General features: G+C 52.0%; 1 protein-coding gene across 1 annotated transcript in view; it reads right to left on the bottom strand.

Annotated features, from left to right (window-relative positions):
- The window catches only part of SKAP1 (src kinase associated phosphoprotein 1), a 69,626-nt gene that overhangs the window by 8,672 nt on the left and 45,174 nt on the right, over positions 1 to 15,780 (bottom strand). Inside the window, exons 5-11 of the mRNA XM_054649431.2 lie at positions 10,022 to 10,099; positions 9,287 to 9,370; positions 8,833 to 8,957; positions 8,465 to 8,528; positions 7,913 to 8,089; positions 5,835 to 5,891; positions 5,068 to 5,180 (exon numbers count right to left, since the gene is read on the bottom strand). Coding sequence (XP_054505406.2) covers positions 5,068 to 5,180; positions 5,835 to 5,891; positions 7,913 to 8,089; positions 8,465 to 8,528; positions 8,833 to 8,957; positions 9,287 to 9,370; positions 10,022 to 10,099 — 698 coding nt within the window. The remainder of the gene's footprint in view (positions 1 to 5,067; positions 5,181 to 5,834; positions 5,892 to 7,912; positions 8,090 to 8,464; positions 8,529 to 8,832; positions 8,958 to 9,286; positions 9,371 to 10,021; positions 10,100 to 15,780) is intronic.

Raw genomic sequence — 15,780 nt, forward strand, 5'->3', positions numbered from 1 at the left:
CCATTTTAGGGATCCTGAATCCCCTTTTCCCCTTCCATAAAACCGAGATTTTCCCTCATTTACAGTTGGAAAAGGGAATTTTAAAAAACTCGGGAATAAAAGGGCAGAGCCAGCGGGATCAGGGGGATTTGGAGCTGGGAAATTCCCATTTTCCCCCCAAATCCAGGCTCCCCCCATCCCGGATTTCCCACCGCTCCTTTTCTGGTTTGATTTGGGTTTTTTGGGTTTTTTGTTTTTTTTTGGGATCGTTTTAAACTCGGGATTTGTTTGGGATCTGCGGGAAGGGCTCGGGAATTCCGGGAATTCCAGGGATTCCAGAGGGAACCGGAGCCCGGGAATGTCCGGAATGCGCAGAATTCCCGCCGGGATTTGGGGCCAGCCCCGGGGAAAGGAGCCCTGGGATGTTCTGGGATTTCTGGGATGTTTTTCTGGGATTTCTGGGATTTCTGGGATTGTTTTTTCCCCCCGCAGTTTCTGTGTTTCTCCCGTGGTTTTCCATGGAAAAATTCCCGAATCTGCCGGCAGGGGTGGGTGCGGAAGGAACGGAATGGAGGCGGAAGGGAGAATGCAAAATAGAAACCAGGAAACAGAAAGTGTAAAAATTACAATATAATAGCTGAAATTTAAAAAATTAAAAAAATATAAATATAAAGTATAAAACGAAAAATGTAAAATATAAAAATATATAAAATATATATTAAAAATATATATAAAATGTAAGAAAAGAGTAAAATCTAATATATAAAATATAACATATGAAGTATAAAACATAAAAAAAATTAAAAAGAAAATATAATCTATAAAACATAAAAAATAAAAAATATTTTCAAAATATAAAATATAAAAATGAAAATGTAAAATGTAAATATAAAAGTAAAAAAAATTATAAAAATTTAAATATAAAATGTAAAATGCAAAATGTAAAATGTAAAATGTAAAAAAATTAAAAACGAAAAAATCGAAAATTTCGATTTAAAAATATTTAGTAGGAATTATAAAATGCAAAATGCAAACTATTAAATATAAACTGTAAAGTCAGAAATAGAAAAGCAAGGGAAAATCTCCCATTCTGTGGAGCACATCCAGGAGTGGATGGAATTCCCAGGATCCAGGAAAATCCGGGAATTTCTGGGCCGGGCAGAGCCCCCGGAGCCTCCCCCAGCCCCAAACCCCGAATTTCTGCTCAGCCCCGGAACAAATCCCAGAGAAAAATCCCAGAGAAAAATCCCAGAGAAAAATCCCAGAGAAAAATCCCAGAGAAAAATCCCAGTTCAATGCGGGGACCCAGGAATTCGTTTTATTTTCCTGTTTATTTATTAATTCTACCATTTATTAAGTTAAATTACTATTTATCACTATTTTAATTGTAATTTTATTACTTTTAAATTTTATTTATTATTCATTATTTATTCTTAATTTTTCTATTACTGATGAACACGAATTTCCCTCTTTGTTTACCTGTTTGTTTAGTAATTGATAATGAATTAACATTCATTTACCTCTTTGTTTTCATGTTTATTTGCTAATTTATAATGAATTAATAATTAATGGGTTCTTGTACCTGTTTATTTACCTGTTTGTTCAGTAATTGATAATGAATTAATTAACATTTATTTATCTGTTTGTTTAACTCTTTATGTATTAATTTATAATGGATTTAAATAGCTGTTTATTCGTTAATTAACATTATTTTACCTGTTTGTTTACATGTTCATTTATTAATTTATAATCAATTTATTTCTCTATTTTTATTAATTAATTAACATTAGTTTACCTGATTATTTATTAATTGATTAACATTAATTTACCTGATAATTTATTAATTTGTAAGTAATTTCCTTCCTTGGTTTTTTATTAATTTATCATTAATCCACCTCTTTATTTAATAATTAGGCATTAATTTAGAATTTATTAATGCCCCTATTTATTAATTAATCCTTTTATTCCATTAATTAATAAATTAATGACATTTATTAAATTAATTCATTTTCCTGGAGAGCCGATCCCGGAATGGGCCAGGGAATCCCCGTGGAGGGAGAAATCTGGGATGGGGATCAGGGATGGGCAGGTGAGCATGGACGGGGAGAAATTTGGGATTCGGGATCAGGGATGGGCAGGTGAGCATGGACGGGGAGAAATTTGGGATCCGGGATCAGGGATGGGCAGGTGAGCATGGACGGGGAGAAATTTGGGATTCGGGATCAGGGATGCGCAGGTGAGGCCCTGGGTGGGGAAAATTCGGGATCTGGGGTCAGGAATGCGCGGGATTCATTCCTGAGGATGAGGAAAATTCGGGATCTGGGATCAGGAATGCGCAGGTGAGGCCCTGAAGGTTGGGCACAGTTTGGGATCAGCCTCGTCCCTGTCCCCATCCCTGTCCCTGTTCCTGTCCCCGTCCCTGTCCCTGTCCCTGTCCCTGTCCCTGTCCCTGTCCCTGTCCCCATCCCTGTCCCTGTCCCTGTCCCTGTCCCCATCCCTGTCCCATCCCTGTCCCTGTCCCTGTCCCTGTCCCTGTCCCGGGGGGTGACTGGGAATGACCAGGAGTGACCAGAGGTGACCAAAGGTGACCAAAGGTGACTGGGGGTGATCAGGGGTGACCAGGGAGTGGTCAAGGTGTGACCAGGGGTGACCAGAGGTGACCGGGGATGACCAAGGGTGACCAGGGGATCACTGGGGGTGTCTGGAAGTGACCAAGGGGTGACCAAGGGGTGACCAAGGGGTGACCAAGGGGTGACCAAGGATGAGCAAGTGTGACCAGGGGGTGTCTGGAGGTGACCAGAGGTGACCGAGGCATGACCAGGGTTGATCGAGGGGTGACCAGGAGGTGACCAAGGGGTGACCAGAAGGTGACCGGTGAGTGACCGGAAGGTGACCGAGGGGTGACCGTGGGGTGACCGTGGTGTGACCGTGGTGTGACCGAGGTGTGACCGTGGTGTGACCGGGCGGTGACCGGGCGGTGACCGGGGGTGGCCGCTGCCTTCCAGCTGCCGCCGCCGCGGCGCTGCCGCCGTTCCCAGCGGGATCATTGCGGGCACCGGGCGCAGCTGAGCCCGCACCGAGCTCATCCCCCCGGGGCGGGGAGCTCGGGGCCGCTCCCGGCCCCGGATCCACGGAAATGCCACTAGATGTCACCCCGCGCCTTCGGCTGCCCGGCGGGAGCCGGAATTCTCTGCCCGCGCTTCCCTCTCCCGGTTTTACCGGGCAGGGATGCAGGGAATGAACGGATCCCGGTTTGGGGCAGGGATGCAGGGAATGAACGGATCCCGGTTTTATCGGGCAGGGATGGAGGCAATGAACGGATCCCGGTTTTACCGGGCAGGGATGCAGGGAATGAACGGATCCCGGTTTTAGGGCAGGGATGCAGGGAATGAACGGATCCCGGTTTAGGGTCAGGGATGCAGGGAATGAACGGATCCCGGTTTTACCGGGCAGGGATGGAGGGAATGAACGGATCCCGGTGTAGGGTCAGGGATGCAGGGAATGAACGGATCCCGGTTTTAGGGCAGGGATGGAGGGAATGAACGGATCCCGGTTTGGGGCAAGGATGAAGGGAATGAACGGATCCCGGTTTTAGGGCAGGGATGGAGGGAATGAACGGATCCCGGTTTGGGGCAGGGATGCAGGGAATGAACGGATCCCGGTTTAGGGTCAGGGATGGAGGGAATGAACGGATCCCGCATTCCCACAATTATCCTGGCAGAGGAATCGCTGGGATGGGAAAAGGGGAGCAGGGCCAGGAATTGGACGTGGGATTGGGGTTTTGTTGGGATTATGGAATTCCAGGATCGAGTGGGTGGGAAGGAGCTCAAACCCCATCCCATTCCCAGTCCTGCCATGGGCAGAGACTCCTCCCGCTATCCCAGCCTGGCCTTGGGCACTGCCAGAGATGGGAATTCGGGATGGGAATTCGGGATGGGAATTCGGGATGGGAATGACTCTTCCCTTTTCCCGAGTGAATTCCTGGTTTTGGGAGTGCGGCATTGGCACCTTTGGGGTTGTCACCCTGCACCTCCCAGATCCACAGGCCCGGGATCCCTTGGGATCAGCATTCCCGGGGTTCCTGGGATCAAACAGGGCCTGGTTTCCCTGGAAGTGCCCCAGGAGCACCGGGGCAGGGTCGGTTTCCTCATCGGGGATCAGGCCCTGATCCAACCTCAGCAATTCCCCCATTCCCCGACCCCATTCCAGCTCCCGGTGCCCAGTTTTCCCGGGAATGCCAGGCCGGGAGGGCGCCAGATGGGATTTTATAGGAGCCGCAATTCCGTGGTCGGAGCCAGCGGGCGCCGCGAGATTAATTCCGCGAAATTAATTGGGACAAGATTGAAAAGGAAATTAAGGCGCAGCTGAGTGAACATTCCCAACCTTTTCCCTCCTCCTCCTCCTCCTCCTCCTCCTCCTCCTCCTCCTCCCAGCGCTGCCTCTCTCTCCTCTTCCCGTATCCGGAATTTATGGGGAAAAGCCCCCGGGCTCCGTCGGTTCTGAGCGAGGGATTCGCCCCTGGAGCCGCCGGAATTCCCGCCGGGATCGGGGGTTGTGGCCCCGAGCTGATCCCGGTGTCGCCACCCCCGGATGAACGCGGCCCGGGGGACCCCAGCAAGGGCAATTCCCCAGATTCCCAAATTGGGAATGCCCAAAAATGGGGAATTTGCAGGTTTCCAGAGCGGGGTGCAGGATCAGGAGGGGGAGCTGCTCCTCTGACACAAAGCAAGGCCCAAATAGGCCCCGATTCCAGTCAAAACCAGTAAAACCCAGTAAAGTCCAATAAAAGCCCCTCCTGACATCATTAATTCACTTTTTAGTCTTAATTTTTGAGTGATTTTAGCACCTTTTGGCCTTGAAAATGAGCCCGAATCCCCAAAAATTCCCACTCCTATCTCACTGAGGACGTGGACGAGGCCGCCCCGTTGGAAATGGGAAATAGAACGGAAAATGAGCCAAATTCCCAAAAAAATTCCCAAAAATTTCCCCAAAAAATTCCTAAAAAATTTCCCAAAAAATTCCCAAAAATTTCCCCCCAAAATTCCAGAAATTTCCCAGAAATTCCCCCCCAAAAATTCCGTCTCCTACCTTGCTGAGGATGTGGATGAGGTCGCCCCGTTGGAAGGAGAGCTCGTCGGGATGGTCCCCGCGGCAATCCCACAGTCCCTGGTAGTAATTGGAATAATCCCAGCCGGAATTTTCTGGGAAGAAGGGAGGAGAAAAAGGGGGTCAGGGTGGTGAGGGATTCATAGGAACGGGATCACGGAGGTGATTCCAGAGCCAAAAGTTCTCCTGGAGCTTCCCCGGGGTGGGAAAGGCCCCCAGATCCATCGGGAATGTTGAATTTCGAGGTTGGGAAATGTCGGGAATTCCATGGAATTCCATCACGGGCTCGCTGGCTGAGGGGTTGGCGCTCCCCGAAGAGTTTGGTCCCAGTTTCCCAGGAATTCCTTTCCCAGGAATTCTCATCCCGGCCCCTTTCCTGCTCCCCAGAGGGACAAGGAGGGTGTTGGCAGCATCCTGGGAATATCTGGGGTTGGATCCCGGGGGGGTTGGATCCCAAAATTCCTGTGGGAAAATTCCTGTGGGAGGATCCCTCCCTGGCTTTTTAGGGATAAAAATCCCACAAAAAAAAAAAATAATCCCCAACACCTCCTTTATCCCAGGAATTTTGGGAGATGTCTCACATCGGGAAGAGCCTTCCCAGGTGGAATTCCACCAGTGTGGGAGGAGTCAAATCCCAGGAATTCTCCTGTTCTCCACATTTTCCGCGGCCCAGGATGCTCCAAGGCGGCCGAAATCCCAAAACATTCCCCCCATCCACATCCTGGGGATTCTTTGGATTGGGATCTCACCCTCCTCGCTCCCGAAATCCTCCTCATCCTCTGGGAATGGTGGCTCCAGCTCCTCACCTGGGGAGGGGAAAAAAAACAGTGGAAAAATCCAGGAAAAACAGAGGAAAAACCAGGGAAAATCCGGGAATGTCGCAGCTGCTGCAGGCCCAGGGCTCCGAGAGAATCCTGGGAATAAAAAATTCCCAGAGTGATGGTGGGGACAGGAGGTACCGAATAAGATTTTAATGGAAAACCAAAATTGCTGTGGGCACCGGGAAAGAGAAATCCCTGAATTCTTGGGGGAAAAGAAATCCGTGGGAAGAGGGGAAAAGGAAATTCCAGAGGGGGAAATTCCGGGCTGGGAACGCGAGGGAGGGAGGAGGAATTAGGGAGGAAGGGATGGAAGGAACGATCCCGGGAAAAGGCAGATTCCAGAGGGGCTGGGAAGGCTTGGAAAAATGGGAAGGGAGCGGAGCTGGGTGGGGCATCCCGAATTTCCGTCCCCATCCATGGAAAACCTATTTCCCATCCCACGGACACCCCTGGCTGCTCCTTGTGCCATCCCCGGGCACATTCCTGGAGGATTCGGAGCTGGGAAATGCAGGAATGGGATCCATGGGGACAAGAGTAGCCCCTCCCCACCACCCAGGGCTTTTCCTGGGATCAAATCCGATGGATCCAAGGGTTTTCCTGGGACCAAATCCGATGGATCCAAGAGTTTTCCTGGGACCGAATCCGATGGATCCAAGGGTTTTCCTGGAATCAGGCCTGGAAGTGAAGCTCGGCCTTGCCCACCCCACCCAACCCTTGGGTTCTCCAGGACGGAATCCAAAAGGGAAAAGCTGGAAAACTTTGGAAAATTCCACTTCTCCCTCCCACCCCACTTTTGGGATCCTCATCCCGGGGGTCCGGAGCCGCCGGCGCATCCCGGGAAGCTCCGGAATCTCTGCGGAGCCGAGTTTTTAATGGAGCAATTTGATTCAATTTTCCAGTCGATAAAATTCCCCGGCAGCGCTCGGCGCTTCCGAACGGACACCTTCACTCCTGATTTAACATTCCCATCGAATCCTTCCCGGGAAATTGGAAAAATTTATCACCTGTGAAATTTTATTTGGCCTCGGCCGCGTCTGTTTTTGTAAAACTTCATTAACGCCGAGGAAATTATCTCTCCGTGGCTTTTCCCGGTTTTTTTTTTTTATTCCCGTCTCCTGGGTTTTTTGGTTTTTTATTTCCGTGGGTTTTTTTTTGGTCAGGAGGTAAAGGAGGGAGAAGGGGGCGGAGGGAGGGTGGGATTGGGGATTTGGGGATTTTCCTGGGGTTTTGGGCTGTTTGGGATGGAGGAAGGTCCCAAAAATTCCCAAGATGAGGAGTTGGGTTATGCCAGGGAAGCTGGGAAGGCTAATCCATGGAAATCCATGGAAATCCATGAAAATTCACGGAAATCCATGAAAATGCGTGGAAGTCCATGGAAATGCATGAAAACCCATGGAAGTCCATGGAAATCCATGAAAACCCATGGAAATCTATGGAAGTCCATGTAAATCCATGAAAAGCTATGGAAATCCATGGAAATTCATGGAAGTCCATGGAAATCCATGGAGACCCATGAAAATCTATGGAAACCCATGAAAATCCACGAAAACCCTTGCCAGGCTACCTCAGGAAAGCTGGAAAACCTAATCCGTGGAAATCCATGAAAATTCATGGAAATTCATGGAAAACCATTAAAACCCATGGAAATTCATGGAAATCCATGGAAAACCATTAAAACCCATGGAAATTCATGGAAAACCATGAAAACCCATGGAAATTCATGGGAAGCCATGGACATCTGTGAAACGCCATGAAAATCCATGAAAATCCATGAAAATCCATGAAAACTCTGAGGGCTGCTCCAGCAGAATCCCTGGGATCTGAAATTCCCAGGAAAGCGAGGTTTGGATTTGGGAGGTCCATGAAAAGTTCGGAATAAAGGAATGGGATAAAACCCTGGAATTTTGGGTGGGTTAAAAGCAGAGACGCGGGAATGGCGCCGGTGTGGGAACAGTCGAGGTTTCCTGGCGGTTTTCCAAGAAAAAGTTGGGAATCCGGGAGCTCACCTGGCATCACCTCATAGATGTCATCACCTTCCAGCTCCGGCTCCTCCGGATTCGGGGCGGAGTTTTGGGAATTGTCCATGGAATCGGAGCTGTCCCGGTCCTTGGAGAGCTCTTCTTCCTCCTCCTCCTCCTCCTCCTCCTCATCCTCGTCGCAGGGAATGGTCAGGGAGCTCAGGTCTGCCAGGAGAGAGGGGGAAAAGGGGTGGAAAAGTGGGAATTCTCCCGATTCCAGAGGGGTGGGATCGAGAGTCAAATCCTGCACCGGAGAACAGGGAAAAAAAACCCAAGGAAAAACCCGAGGAAAGATGGGAAATCCCAGGAAATAGCCCCAAATTCAGGGATGAATCCTGAAGGGACACAGCCGGGGGGTTCCGGAGGGTTCCAGAGGGTTCCGGAGGGTTCCGGAGGGTTCCGGAGGGTTTCTGGAATTTTCTCTGCCTCCAGCTGGAGCAACTCCCCACAAATCCGGGCATGGGTGGACGGAAAGCCCCGATCGAGGTGGGAAAACGCTTCCCAAAGATCCCGAAAAACCGGGAGCGGCTCCAGACTCACCCCTGAGGAGGAACCGGATCTGCTCCACCCAATCCTGGGCCTCAGCCGGGCTCGGAGCTGTGAACTGCCAGGAGAATCCGTTATCCCGGGATTATTATTTGGGATTTGGGATCCGCCATTCCCAACCCTGGGGCACCGGGAAAAGCCATTCCCAGGGTTTATCCACCTGCTCCAAGTGGGAGCGGAGCACAGCCAGAATATCCCAGGAAAGCTGGAAAACCTAATCCATGGAAACCCATTCCCGTTTCTCGCCCGATATTTCCGTTTCCCCTCCAAAATTCCCTTTTTTCCCCTCAAAATTCCCATTTCCCCCCCAAAAAATTTCCATTTTTTTCCCCCGAAATTCCCATTTTCCCGCCGTTTCCCACCTCGTAGGAGCGTTTTCCGGGACAGAGCAGCTGGAAGCAGCATTTTTTCCGGGAATCTTTCCGGAGCTGGGGATCCAGGCGGGCCTGGTAGCGCTCGATGGGAAAGGAGCCCTTGGGCTGCTTGCCTGGGAAAAGGGAATTGGGCAAAAATTGGGATTTTCCAAGGTTTTTTCCCACCCCTGGATGAGGCTCAGAGGGGGTTTAACCCATGGAAGGAAACCGAGGGGCGTGGCTGGAAAATTCCGGGATAGGGGAACGTCCAGAAAATCCAGGAAAGGGGAATGGATGGAAAACTCCGGGGAGGGGGAATAGCCAGAAGCTCCCCTTTGCTCCAATGGAAAAAAACCCCAAATCCCGCTGGGATTTCCCCTCCCAGGAGCTGGGAATTGCAATTTTTCCGTGGTCATTCCCAACTTTTTTCCATCCAAAAGCTGGGAATTCTTTCCCCACTCACTTTTCTCGCTGGCGTAGTAGAGGAAATTCCGCTGGGTGAGGACGCACCAGCGCTTGTGCCACTCGGAGCCGAAGAAGCTGGGCTCTGGAAAAATGGAAAAAAAAGGGGAAAAAAAATGGGGAAAAATGGGAAAAGTCAGGAAAAATCAGGAAAAGCAGGGAAAAAGGCTCCATTTTATTCCTTTGGGATGCGTTTCTCACGGATTTGACGCAGCCAGGGAACGCGTTTGGGGTTAAATCTCTGGGAAATGTTGTTCAACCAGAAATTAGCGGGAGTTAAGCCAGGCCTAACTCCGAGCTGAGCTCAGGGAAAAGCCAGGAGCTGTTTCTGCCTCTTCCCATCAATAATTCCTGAGAAAATCCCATTAGGGAAGGGAATAATTTGTGGCTTTCACGGGAAAAGGGAGATAAGGCCGAGGCTGATTCCGAGCCCGGCTCTTATCTCCACATTAAACGTGGGATGATCCCGAATCCCTGGAGCTTTTCCCGGCTTTTTCTCCTCATTAGTTTTGCCCTCCAGGCCTGGGCCGGGCTTAATTTAATTCCAGGATTTAATTTGGATGCTCTGGAAAAGGGAATGAGCCAGGCAAGGCGTTGGAAAAACCTGGAAGCTCCTGCCAGTGGAAATCCGTGGATTTCCTGATTTTTTCCTGGGTTTTTTCAGGCTGGAAATTCGGGATTTTCCCAAATTTTCAGGTGGTAGCCCTGGATCTTCTCCTGGAATTCCAGGTTTTACCTCGGGATCTCTTCTCCAGGTATCCTTGCTTCAAAATATTCCCGGAATCCTGGATGGGCCGTGGGATCTCCTCCAGGCCTGCAGGGCGCAGAGCAAAGGAAAACCTTGGAATTCGCCATTCCCATTCCCACATTCCGAGGTTTCCCGCCCCTTCCTTTGGGGAAGCGGTGTTGGGGGTGGAATTCCCAGTTTTTCCCAGTCCTGCTGATATTCCCAGCATTGGGAATAGGGAACGGGGTCTTGGAATTCTGGGATTCAGCGGGATGGGGCTGGAGCTGCCCTTTTTCCCTGGAATCTGGTTGGGTTATGGACGTGGAAAACCCAATTCCCATGGAGGGTCTGCCCGTGGAATCTCATCCCAGAGCCCGGAAGGGCTCTGCCATTCCCAGCTCATCCCAAAAAACCTGGGAATCCTGGGATGGTGGGCGGTGACCCCGGACGAGCTTTAGGATCCCTTCCGTCCCAAATTATCCCCTGATAAATCCACATAAAAGTGAAAAAACATGGAGATAAAAATAATATAAAAATATAGAAATATAAAAATACGGATCCCTAACTTGAAAATCCCCAGAGTTCCTCCCCTGCTCCCCAATTCTTCCCTAATCCCAACATCCCAACCCCGGCCCTGCCCGGCCGAGCCCTCCCTGATCCACAATGAGGCGGAAAATCCTAAATCATTCCCTAATGGAGCGTCCACCCCATCCATCAGCGGGCGGGAATTCGTCCCCATTAATTCCCTAATCCATGATAAACTTCCCGTCCTTTCCTGTCCGCGCGGGGACTCCGTAAATCCCGACTTCTGCTCCGGCTCCACCGGAGCGTTCAGGTGTGCTCCGACCATTCCTCGTTAGCCCGACGGCCTCATTTTCCCGGGAATGGCCTTGGAGGCCTCGTTTTCTGGGAATGGCCTTGGAGGCCTCGTTTTTCTGGGAATGGTGAGGCCTTGGAAGCCCCATTTCCCTGGGAATGGCCTTGGAGGCCTCGTTTTCCCGGGAATGGCCTTGGAGGCCTCGTGCTGTACGCAGAAAAACTTGGGAATTCTGCAGGCAGCAAACTTGGGAAAAAGTCTGGAATTCTGGGAAAGCTTGGGAATTCCAGAGGCAACAGATCTGGGAATTTTAGGTGTGGCAAAACTCAGGAATACCAAGGGCAGCAAACTTGGGAATTCCAGAGGCAACAAATTCGGGAATTCCAGAGGCAAGAAACTTGGGGTAACTCCCCACAGCAGGGCAAATCCGGGGAGGGGGGGGATCCAGCATTTTTTGGGATTCTGTCCAAGATGACGTTTAGCCGGGCCGGGGAGCGGCTTCCATAAATCCCGGCTCATCCCGGGACGCCGCGGAACGCCGGGATCAGCCCCCGCATCCGGCCGGGAAGCGCGGCCGGGGCTCGACCGCGTCTTTTCCCGTGTTCCCGATAAGGAGCTCATCCATCAGGGCCGGGGCGAAGGCAGAAGGGCGGGAACGGGGTTGGATTTATCGGGAATGTGTCATTCCCTCCACACGCCCCGCGGGATAAATGGATCCTCCATCATCGCCGGCCGCTCCGCACCTGCGGCCGCGCGCGCTCCGCGCTGACCGGAGCCAAGGGTTTGATGGATTTTCCCCGACTTTAATGAACGTAAACAAACAAAGGAGAGAGGGAAACATCAAATAATTCCCGTGACAGCTCCCAAAAGGAGCCGGGAGAGCGGGAAGCGCTTCCCAAAGGGAGCCGCGTTTGATGTGGGACCGGGATTTGTAAACAGCGGCAGCTCCGGATCGCGCCTTATCCAAATATTTCCCTTTCCCAGCGCCGGCTGAAAGTCGGGATTGACGGCTTTGGACTCTTCAACTTTCAGCTTTCACCCCGTGGCTCCGGTGGGAGGGAGACCCCACCGCCCCCATTCCCGCTGGAATTTGTTCCCTGATTTCCCCTTGGAAAAGCTGATGTGGGGCAGCTGGAGATCCGACTCCCAGAGCTGCTTTCCCCCGGCATTCCCGGTTTTCCAGAGGGTCCCAGGCCCCTCCAAGGACCTCTCAGCCCCACAGGAGGAGGGAGGGGGGAGTGACCTCAACTCCTGCCGGGATTTGTTCCCTAATTTTCCCCCTTGGAAAAGCTGACGTGGGACACCTGGAGATCAAACTGGTCCCGCTCTCCCTGCTCATTCCCGGTTTTCCAGAGGGTCCCGAGCCCCTCCAAGGACCCCGTGGCCCCAGATGGAAGCAGCGGAACAGGGAGAGAGGGAATGGGATTCATTCCCAATCTCCCCGTGGAAAAGCTGATCTGGGGCACCTGGAGTTCAAACTGGAGCCGCTCGTTCCCAGTTTTCCAGAGGTTTCCCGTTTTCCTCTGCTCACAGCCCTCATCCATCCCATCCCTGTTTTCCATCTGGGTCAGTCCCAGGGCGATGAAGCTCCCCCGGTCATGGATGAACAGGATTTGGGAAGCTGAGCCTTGGGAGCAAATCCCAAATCCTGGTGGGATCCTCCTGCCCAGCCACCCCCTTTTCCTTATTCCCAACCCCGGGAATTTTCCCTGGGGCAGCAATCCCAGGGAAAATCCCAGATTTTAGGGAGCTGAAGGTGCCACACAGTGGGAATTCCACCTTTAATCCCGAGTTCAAATTCAGGAATAAAAGGAAGGGAATGAAAGGACCTTCCTGCCATAAATATCCCGGGAATTCCCGCCGGGGCTCTGGGGTTATATCCCGGCTCTTTAAAAGCGTATCCCAAGAAAATCAAGCACCTCCATCATCTTCCTGGGAATATTTACGGCCTCTGGGAAGGGCCGGCCAGCAGAATTCCCACATGGAATTCTCCTGGAGCCGGCAAAGGTCAGCGCAGGGACGGGCGGGGCTGAAGGATTTCCCTCCCGAGATTCCGGGGCCGGGAGATCCCAACCCTGGAGCTGCTCCCGAGGGATTCTCCCGGGGTTTGGGGTCGCGTCCCGGGCCAGGAATTCAGGGAAAGGCCGTGTCATTCCAAGATTTTGCCACAAGGAAGCAGCAGAAGCTCAGGATTGGAGCCGGGAGAGGGAGCGGCCCCGGTGGGAGCAGCAGCGGGGGGCTGGGATCCCAAATCCCAAATTTCCCGTCCCAAAAAGGGGCTGGGAACCCCGGCTGGGATCCCAAATCCCAAATTTCCCGTCCCAAAAAGGGGCTGGGAACCCCGGCTGGGATCCCAAATCCCAAATTTCCCATCCCAAAAAGGGGCTGTGCTGGTCCCTAAAATCCCCTGTCCCAGGGGAGTGCAGAGCCCCACTTTTCCCCAGGTTCAGGGTGGCAATTCCGTCTCCAGTTCCTGCTGGGAATTCCAAAGGAAGCAGAGAGGAGGCCGGCAGGTCCCTGTCCCCGTCCTTGTCCCCATCCCTGTCCCTTTTCCCGTCTCTGTCCCTATCCCCATCCCAGTGCCTCCAAACCCCTTTTCCCTGGTTTTAGGGTGGCACTTCTGAGCCCCGTTCCCACTGGGAATTCCATGGGAAGTGGATGGATGGGGGTTGGCAGGTTCCTGCCACCATCCCTGTCCCTTTTTCCCATCCCATCCCATTGATCCCATCCCATTGATCCCATCCAATCCCATCCCATTGATCCCATCCCATCCCATTGATCCCATCCCACTGATCCCATCCCATCCCATCCCATCGATCCCATCCCATTGATCCCATCCCATCCCATTGATCCCATTCCACTGATCCCATCCCATCCCATCCCATCCCATTGATCCCATCCCATCCCATTGATCCCATCCCATTGATCCCATCCCATTCCATCCCATTGATCCCATCCCATCCCATTGATCCCATCCCATCCCGGTCCTCTCAAATCCCTTTTCCCATTTTTGGGGTGACAGCTCCCAGCCCCATTCCTGCTGGGAATTCCATGGGAAGTGGATGGGGTTTGGCAGGCCCCTGTCCCCTTTCCCATCCCATTGATCCCATCCCATTGATCCCATCCCATTGATCCCATCCCATCCCATTGATCCCATCCCATCCCATCCCATTGATCCCATCCCATCCCATTGATCCCATCCCATCCCATCCCATCCCATCCCATCCCAGTCCCCCCAAACCCCTTTCCCCATTTCTGGGGTGCCCCCTCCGCGCCCCATTCCCGCGGGAAGCTCCAGCCCCGCTCCCTCCCTCTCCTCTCCCTCTCCTGACCTCATCACTTTTTTCCCCCCCCTCTCCAAAAGTGCTGAGCGCGGCTTTCCCGGGAATTATTTATCCGCGGGAGAAATGATTAAAAAAATTATTGGGAAAAAAAGGGAGATAAAACAAAACATCGATCGCCGGGGCCGCATCCGCCTCTGGGAGCGCTGGGAAGTGACAGCGGATAAAGGATGGCGGGGCCGGAAAAACAGGGAGCGGCGTTTTTATGGCAGCTCGGGTTCCCACAAAGCCATAAATCCGGGATGCGGTGGGTCGGGAGAAAAGCTCCGGATGGGGAACTTTGGGCAGGAGTGAATCCAGGTGGGATCAGAGCTCTGGGATCCCAAAATCCAGAAGGGATCAGAGCTCTGGGATCCCAAAATCCAGGTGGGATCAGGGCTCCAGGAGTCCCAAAATCCAAGTGGGATCAGAGTTCTGGGACCCCAAAATCCAGAAGAGATCAGAGCTCCAGGATCCTAAAATCCTGGTTGGATCAGGGCTCTGGGACCCCAAAATTCAGGTGGGATCAGGATTCCAGGACTCCAAAACCTCAGCTGGATCAGGGTTTTGGGATCCAGGAGGGACATTGGGACCTTATCCCTAAATCCTGGTTGGATCAGGGCTCCCAGACCCCAAATTCCAGGTGGGATCAGGGCTCTGGGACCCCAAATTCCAGGTGGGATCAGGGCTCCAGGATCCAGGGTGGACATTAGGCCCTAACCCTAAAACCCAGGGATTTGGGATTGAACAGAACCCCAGGAATGGGATCCCATGGGAACGCAGCCCCTTCCCAGCCCGGATCTGATCCCAAACTTTCCCCTCGGGGCCGTTCCCTCATTCCCCCATTCCCCAGGAAAGGAGGGACGGGAACATCACCGGGAATTTGTAACGCGGATCTGACATTTATGGGAAATTGGGAAAGTGAGGATTTTATTGCTCTCTCCGTCAAAACCCGCGGCTCCATCCGAGGCCCGGCAAATGTAGGATCAATATCCCGGCCTTTAATATCATCCCAGAAAACCAAAAAAAAAAAAAAAAAAAATCATTATCCCGTTATTTTTATTATGGAGTTACGGCTGAAAAATGGGACTGGGGTGGTTTCCATTTCCTCGGCGTTTTTTACGGGGCTTTTTTTTTTTACGGGGTTCTTCCCTTTCCTGCTGCCTCTGGATCAAATCCTGCTGGGATGGGAAGCAGGATCCGGGTGGGCATGGGAAGGGCCTGGCTCTGCTCCAGGATGGGATTTTGGGAGCCCCGGAGTTCCAGGATGGGATTTTGGGAGCCCCAGAGTTCCAGGATGGGATTTTGGGAGCCCCAAAGCTCTGGAGTGGGATTTTGGGAGCCTCGGGGTTCCAGGATGGGATTTTGGGAGCCCCGGAGTTCCGGGATGGGATTTTGGGAGCCTCAAATCTCCAGGATGGGATTTTGGGAATCTCAGAGATTCCCTCAGCTCTGAGATGGGGATTTTGGGAGCCTCAGGGTTCCAGGATGGGATTTTGGGAGCCCCGGAGTTCCAGGGTGGGATTTTGGGAGCCCCGGAGTTCCGGGATGGGATTTTGGGAGCCCCAAATCTCTGGGATGGGATTTTGGGAATCCCAGAGATTCCCTCAGCTCTGAGATGGGGATTTTGG

This window comes from Agelaius phoeniceus, chromosome 26, assembly GCF_051311805.1.
Source record: "Agelaius phoeniceus isolate bAgePho1 chromosome 26, bAgePho1.hap1, whole genome shotgun sequence".
Lineage (NCBI taxonomy): Eukaryota > Metazoa > Chordata > Aves > Passeriformes > Icteridae > Agelaius > Agelaius phoeniceus.